The 8,001-nt window shown below is 29.1% G+C and overlaps 1 protein-coding gene across 1 annotated transcript; it reads left to right on the forward strand.

The window, feature by feature from the left end:
* Positions 1-600: 600 nt before the first annotated feature.
* Positions 601-3,268, forward strand: LOC106776448. Its single transcript, XM_014663906.2, has one exon. It carries the CDS (start codon positions 813-815, stop codon positions 2,736-2,738), a length of 1,926 nt encoding a protein of 641 aa, XP_014519392.1. The 5' UTR covers positions 601-812; the 3' UTR covers positions 2,739-3,268.
* The last annotated feature ends 4,733 nt before the right edge of the window (positions 3,269-8,001 follow it).

Genomic DNA, 8,001 nt, shown 5'->3' on the forward strand with positions numbered 1-8,001 from the left:
TAATTTAATTGATTTTTAATCTAAAAATGACATAAAATATTAAATAATTTATGTCATTTTTAACCGGTTAAAGTTTTAAATAAATAATATTAATTTCTCTGCTTCTTAAATTTTCATTTTAAATTTAATAAAAATTGTTAAATATGTTTTTGTCCTGTAATATTTAGTAAAAATTGGAGTTAGTTCATCTTCAAAGCTTTGGTTTAATTTAGTCTTTTAATATTAAAAATGTATGAATTTAGTCTTTTTAACCAAATTTTGTTAACCAAAATATTAATATAACATTTGTATAAAAATTAAATATAATCTGAAAAAAATAAAATTACTTTAATTAAAATATATTAAATTAAAAAAAATAACCAACACAAAATTTAAGTTAAATATCAAATACAATTATCGTAATACGGATACTACTACGTAATATTGATATGATAGGTAATTTTTTTTTTAAACTAGGGAAGATTAAAACGATTAAAAGAATCATGACACGTTACATTAAAAAAAATATATATTAAATGAAATTGAAACCATATTAAAATAATATTAAAATTGAATTAACAAAAAGAACATAGAAATAAAATTATTTTAACCTAAAACTTATTTCCGTAAGTAAAGAAAACTTAATTCCGAAGTAAAGAGTAAGCTATGAATACACTTTACCTTCGTCTAAATCATTCCAAAATTTCAGAACTTCATCTTCTCTAACTAAATCTACTTCATCACAACTTAATTTTTCTTTCAATTCTGATTTTTTCGCATAAGCTCATACGTAACAACCCAAAATCACATCATCCATTATCTTCGTCAACACAATGAGCAACCCAACCCTTATAGGTCCACCTGAACTCTACATCGCCGGACCCACCGCAACCCTCGCCCAAACAGCCCCAGCCCCCGACCCGGCTCCAAGTGACCCCTTCATGGACCTAATGGTGTCCGCATTCAACACCACATCAACCCCAAACATCACCTTAACGGAAAATTTATCCCCAACATTTCTCACCACGGGGAACCCATGTCTGGACTTCTTCTTCCACGTGGTTCCGGACACCCCACCACCGACCCTCTTCCAAAGACTCCAACTTGCGTGGGCCCACAACTCCCTCACCGCCCTAAAACTCGTCTGCAACCTCCGTGGAATCCGCGGTACCGGCAAGTCCGACCGCCGGAACTTCTACGGCGCGGCGATCTGGCTCCATCGCCACCACCCCAAAACCCTCGCTGCTAACATTCCCTCCCTCGCTGACTTTGGATACTTCAAGGACCTCCCCGAAATCCTTTATCTCCTTGTAGAAGGTTCCGATGCCCGCGAAATTCAAAAAAGAGATTGGTGCAAGGAAAAACTGCGGTGCAAGGCAAAACGGCGGATGATCAACAGAAGAAAAAAACGTAGGACTACTAAGACGCAAAAGGGGAAAAGGGAGGTTTTGAACGAAACAGTCGACGCGGCGAAGGACAAAACTGAGTCTTCCGAGAAAGAACTTTCACATGTTGCCAGAGAAGAGAAAAGGGTGGCATTGGCGAAGAAGCTCGTTGATCGTTATACAAGCGACCCAGATTTTCGATTCCTTCATGATCGCGTCTCTGATTATTTTGCCGAGTGTTTGAGGAAGGATCTCGAGTTTTTGAAGTCTGGGTCGGAGACAAAAATCAGTCTTGCCGCAAAATGGTGTCCCTCTGTGGACTCATCTTTCGACCGACACACTTTGTTGTGTGAAACTATTGCGAAGAGGGTTTTTCCTCGTGAGGAATATCAAGAGTACGAGGGGGTTGAGGAGGCGCATTATGCTTATAGAGTTCGCGATCGGTTGAGGAAGGAGGTGTTTGTGCCTTTGAGGAAGGTGTTGGAGTTGCCTGAGGTGTTCATAGGGGCCAATCGTTGGGATTTGATTCCTTACAATAGAGTTGCTTCTGTAGCTATGGAATTTTATAAAGATAAGTTTTTGAAGCATGATAAGGAGAGGTTTGAGGCTTACTTGGAGGATGTGAAGTCAGGGAAGAGTACTATTGCTGCCGGTGCTTTGCTTCCCCATCAGATCATAAGGTCATTGGATAATGGGGATTGTGTGGATGTGGCTGAGTTGCAGTGGAAGAGAGTGGTTGATGATTTGAAGAAGAAAGGGACGATGAAGAGTTGTTTGGCTGTTTGTGATGTGTCTGGGAGTATGGACGGGTTGCCCATGGAGGTGTGTGTGGCATTGGGGTTGTTGGTGTCTGAGTTGTGTGAGGAGCCTTGGAAGGGAAAGGTTGTGACTTTTTCTGCTGACCCTCAACTTCATTTGATTAAAGGGGATGATCTCAAATCGAAGAAGGAGTTTGTGATGAACATGGATGCGGGCTGGAACACTGATTTTCAGAAGGTGTTTGATCTGATCTTGGAGGTGGCTATGAGTGGGAATCTGAAAGCGGATCAGATGATAAAGAGGTTGTTTGTGTTCAGTGACATGGAGTTTGATCAAGCCTCAACAAACCCTTGGGAGACTGATTACCAAGCAATCACTAGGAAGTTTGGAGAGAAAGGGTTTGGCGATGTGGTGCCTCAGATGATTTTTTGGAATCTGAGAGACTCTAAGGCCACCCCAGTGCCAGCAACTCAGAAAGGAGTGGCATTGCTCAGTGGGTTTTCTAAGAATCTGCTCACATTGTTCTTGGACAAGGAGGGGGAGCTAAACTCCGTAGAAACCATGGAAGCAGCAATTTCTGGATCAGAATATCAGAAACTAGCTGTGCTCGATTAGTTAATTACTCCCTTATGATTTCTTTTCTCATGTTTTTAAATATGTATGGCACCATTTCCTATTCCTATCTTCTATCACATGTTAGCGATTTTGTTAGGTGCAAACCAAAATATAAGATTACAAGAAATTAAAAAAATAACGGCCACGGCGGAATTTGGTTGCGGGTTCGTCGCCGACCACCACATCAAGACAGTAGTGAAACGGTTTCTGCATGACGGTTCATGGCAGCCGCTTTGGCCGTCGCAGAATTGCGGTAGTCAAAATCGCGCTTGTGGGTAGAAGAAGCAGTCGTGGTTCTGTTTGACCCGACCCGAAACAAAATCACAAGTCTTTTTGGATTGGCTATACGGACCCAAATATTTTATGTATGTTTATTATTGGGTGGCCTTAGTCATGAAAATGAAAAAGTTTGGAGATAAAATTTCTATATCTCTTCTTTATAATTTGCTGTTTGTGTATGGACCAATAACTAAGTGGACGGATTAACCCGTATGGTATAATCCATAAAAAATAATATTATATAGAATTTTTTTATTTTCATTTTTGTTACATTTTTACTTGTTAATTTATAAGTTAGTTCCCTTGCTTAAGTTTAATATTGATTATTATTATAGTTTTTTAATAGTTTAAACAATAATTTAGCTTTATATATTTTTTTTATAAAAACTTTAACTTTGATATATTGATTTAATGCGATGTAAATGTTATATTTATTTATCTTTATTTCAATTGTATTTTCATAATTTAAGGATCTACATAGTCTAGTCAAGTCATTCAAACCTTAAAAAAAAGTTTATGCTTTCAAAATTCACTTCTATCATGACCATGTCTTCCTCCTTTTATCCTGAATTCCTGCACCATTATCTAAAAGCTGATCCAGAAAATGAATAACATTATTTTGACCATGGTCACTATATATTCTTGTAATTATAAAATATACCAATAGAGTGAACAAAATTAAGTTTGACAGTGAAAGGCTTAAATCCGTTTTGTTTTTTTTTTAAGACTTGATTTTGTCAAGAAACATCAAGTTTATAAATAGTAATATGTATTAACAATATAAAAAAATATTTATAAACGTAATATGATAGATTTATTAATAAAAAGTAACTGCATGTACAACTCCTTTTTGAACGTGCATTCAGCTCGCAATAAAACAAAATTACTTTTTTCTTTCGTTCTTAATTATATCAACTTATCATTATTCTATCTTTCCACCCATCAATTAAAATATTTATATCAGAAGAGATCATTTTTATAAATTAATTGAAACACTATTTGTAATTTATTTAGTTGCCGATTAAATTTTTAATTTTAATTCTTTTAACTTAGGAAATAACAATAAAGTGAAACGAGAATGATTATTATACTCATCTTTGATTTCAAAGCAACAACGAATACTTATTTTATAAAATTTATATCTTGTCTCTCTTAAGTAGTTTTTATCCACATCTACACTAATATATGTTAAATATTTTTTTAAATAAAATTTAAAACAAATGAAACATTATATGATTGAAGATTCAGTATGAAGAGAGTATATTTTATCTTATATAATGTTAAATAATAATGAAAAACATATAATTATATATGAATTTTAAAGTAAATATCATATAAATTAATGTTGTTTTGGTAATTTAAAATAGAGATAAACACATTTGATCTGAAAATATCTTTTTCAAATCCCTTTTCCAATTATGGAGGAGCTTGTGTCAAATTTATTATAAAACATTGGATATTTAAAAAAAATCAAGAAAAGTTCTAGGCTGATGAGATATGAATTATACTTATATAAAAGATTAATTATCACCACAAATTCAATACTTTAAAGTAATATTTTTATAAGTCTTTTTATATATATATATATATATATATATATATATATATATATATATATATATATATATATATATATATATATATATATATATATTCTTAACATTATAATAGACCTTGTCACTGTTAAGTTCGTTCTTTCTTTCTTTTTTAATATTGAGATTTTGCAGTTTGAGAGATGATTTAAAAAACTAATATTTGGTATCGTGATTTTGAGTGGAACTCTCACTACATTAATGGTCTCACAAATTACAAACACAGTTTTTAAACAAATAAAAAAATTAAATAAATTTTAATCAACATTTTTAACCGTGTATTACTTATATTTGATTTTTAATCAAACATTGTATACATTCATTGGCATATGGTACATTATATCATAGTAATATATAAAATAAAGGAGAATATGATCTAGGGTTTGCATGCATGAGAATATATGGTGGGCAAAACACCATCATGTTGGACTATTTTAATACAAGTTCACTCTATAAATTGTACCTTAACAAGGGTAAGTTTCTCAAAGCCTTTAATTTGCAGGTGTTAAGGTTATCCATGGAACCACCTAAAAAGATTACAATCCAAAATGTTCTTTGTCCCAAAAACCCTCCATTTTCAAAGGGGCAAAATGCTCCAAGCTCTTCTGTTAGTAAACCTCCACCTACTATACAACAAATCTTCTCCAAAAACACTATCAAAAAATGACTTATTAGTCATCACTTTCATGTATAAGTATTATTATTATACTGTATGATCGTCTGGTCAACCAATGTCTTCTGTATTTTTATCTGTTATATCAAAAGTCATGATTTTTCAACTTTATTATATCATGTAGTGTTAAAACACTATTTAGCTTTTTATATGTAATAGCAATCACCTTATATTATAGCTTTTGCGATTGCTCATAGTTTGCTAAATAATGTGAGTTTCCATGTGTGTGGTGGAAGAAGACAAACATGTAATATCATGTTCACAAACGAAAGATTAAATGTAATGTATGATGCTCATTATTTCCTTTTTCTTCATAAAATTTTGTCTTTTATTTTCTTTTGGAGACATTTAAGTAGTGCTATGTTTCATAGCTTTTTTCTCACTCAGCCGGTTGTTTTTAGAAAGTATATTTATTCTTTAGTTACCTTTTTATGGTAGTTTAAATTTTTTCTAACTAGGTTCTTACATTTAGATCGTTAACATAGTGCTTTAAATGGTAAATTAAATTTAAAAAAGTAAGGTGTTTAATTAGATGTTTCTTAGTTTTACATTTTTCAATGTAAAAGTTTCAAAGTTTTAATTTGTAGTTTTTATTTTTATTTTCTAATCATAAATAAGATTTGTTTAAAATTTCGGGAGACTCTTTACGTGGTGCTATGATAAGAGGAACATAAGTGATAAACCATGATTATATTAGTTTAAAAGACTCGTATTTAATTTGTGCAAAAAGTTAAAGTTAAAACCTAATTATATTGGTTTTTTGGCAAACTTATATTTTATATAATGATAGTATTTAATATTAAGCTTCTAAAATTAATGAGATGTAATTCTGATCTATACAAAATTTTCTATGTTAAAGTCAAATTAGGTTATGATTCTAAGGGTTTGATTTAGTTTGTTGTCGAAATTTTAAGTTTTTAAATCCAATATGATGCAAGCTAGTAAATGATCATAGGTATTTTAAAAAAAATAGTAACAATCAAAAGTTTATCATTATTTATTCTCTTTTAATTTCATCCTAGAAGCTTCTAGTTTCAAAATTTTCTATTTACATATATAATTATTAACCACAGTCTATTAAATGACAAAATTAATAATAATTCTTTTGATAATATTATATAACCAGTACACTTTGTTAGAAAAAAAATTGAAAATTTAATATTTCCACAGAACTTAAAAGGAATTTATATCAATATATACTATAAACGTTAAATTATAACGCATTAAAGTTACGTATGTTGTGCATGAATTTCACTGGTTTAAAAATAAAAGATTTAAGAATAACAAATTTTTATTTTGTATAAACTAGTACAAGACAATAGGATGGAAAATTATATCGCCCCAAAGTTTTACATCTTAGTGTAATTACAACACTAATCTAAATTGTTAATAGTACGCAAATAGTTTTGTTTCATTATGTTTAACAGTTTTATTTAATTTAATTAGAATTTGACATCAAGTACAATTCAAATATATATTCATTCATGTCTTAATGACAACATTTTCATTTATAAAGTTCATAATATCTAAAATACAGTATAATAATCTCAAATACAATAGTTGACACTAATAATAATGTCTTAAAAGACTTAAGATTCAAATATGGATTTGTTACTAAATAGAGAGTGATTTTAAAAAAAAAAAATCTTTGTTTTTCTTTATAATCCACCAAGAAACCTATTTAATATGTTGAACAATTTCACATAGTTTAAAAGTTAAGAATAATGATAAATTAAATATAATTTAAGAATAAAATCATAATAGTATTAATAATATTTTTATATTGTGTTGATTGATTTTTATATTATGAATTTAACATATTTATATAATAAGTAAATTTAGTATTATTGATAATCAAAATCCATTGATAAAAAATTTATTGGTGAGTATTGACGAATAGAAAAATTCATAGATAATTATTAATAAATATCAAAGATTTCGTCTTCTTCTTTTTCTTTCTCTTCTCTTTTTCTTCTTTTTTTTTCTTTTATTTTTCTTCTCCTTCTCCTATATATTTTTCTCTTTTTCCTTCTCCTCATCACTCGTTCCCATTCTAATAAATATTTTCCCAATTTTTATAAAAAAATTGGCATCAATTACAATAAATAGATTTATTGTAAAAATAATTGAATTTTTTATTAAAAATATAATTACATATGAGTTTATTGATAATTTTTTCAAAAATTAATTACCAAAAAATTTACTGACAATTTTAAAAAAAATTGTTATCAAAAGATTTTATCACAATCAAAACTAAAGGAAAAGCTTCGATACCTATTTTATTGACGAAAATATTGATGAAAATATTTATTAGCAATGAAAATTATAAGTTATCAACAAATTTTACAAAAAGATTCATTAGTATTGTATATTTTTGTCGGTAATTAAAATATTAAAATTTATTAATAAAATTTATCAACAACGTTTATTTTATTAACTTATTTATTTAAATCAACAAATTTTGTCAATAAACACTATTTTATCGAACAATTTTTTTTTCATCATTAAAATTTGATTAGTAGTGTTGAAATCAAAATATTAATTAAATTTTTCTTGATAAGTTCTTTTTATAAGAAAATATCTAACCATGTATGAGAAATGAAGACTTTGTATTAGTATTTTTGTAGCATAGTTAGGGGCAATAATATATATATATATATATATATATATATATATATATATATATATATATATATATATATATATATATATATATATA

Source organism: Vigna radiata, chromosome 11 (assembly GCF_000741045.1).
Source record: "Vigna radiata var. radiata cultivar VC1973A chromosome 11, Vradiata_ver6, whole genome shotgun sequence".
NCBI lineage: Eukaryota > Viridiplantae > Streptophyta > Magnoliopsida > Fabales > Fabaceae > Vigna > Vigna radiata.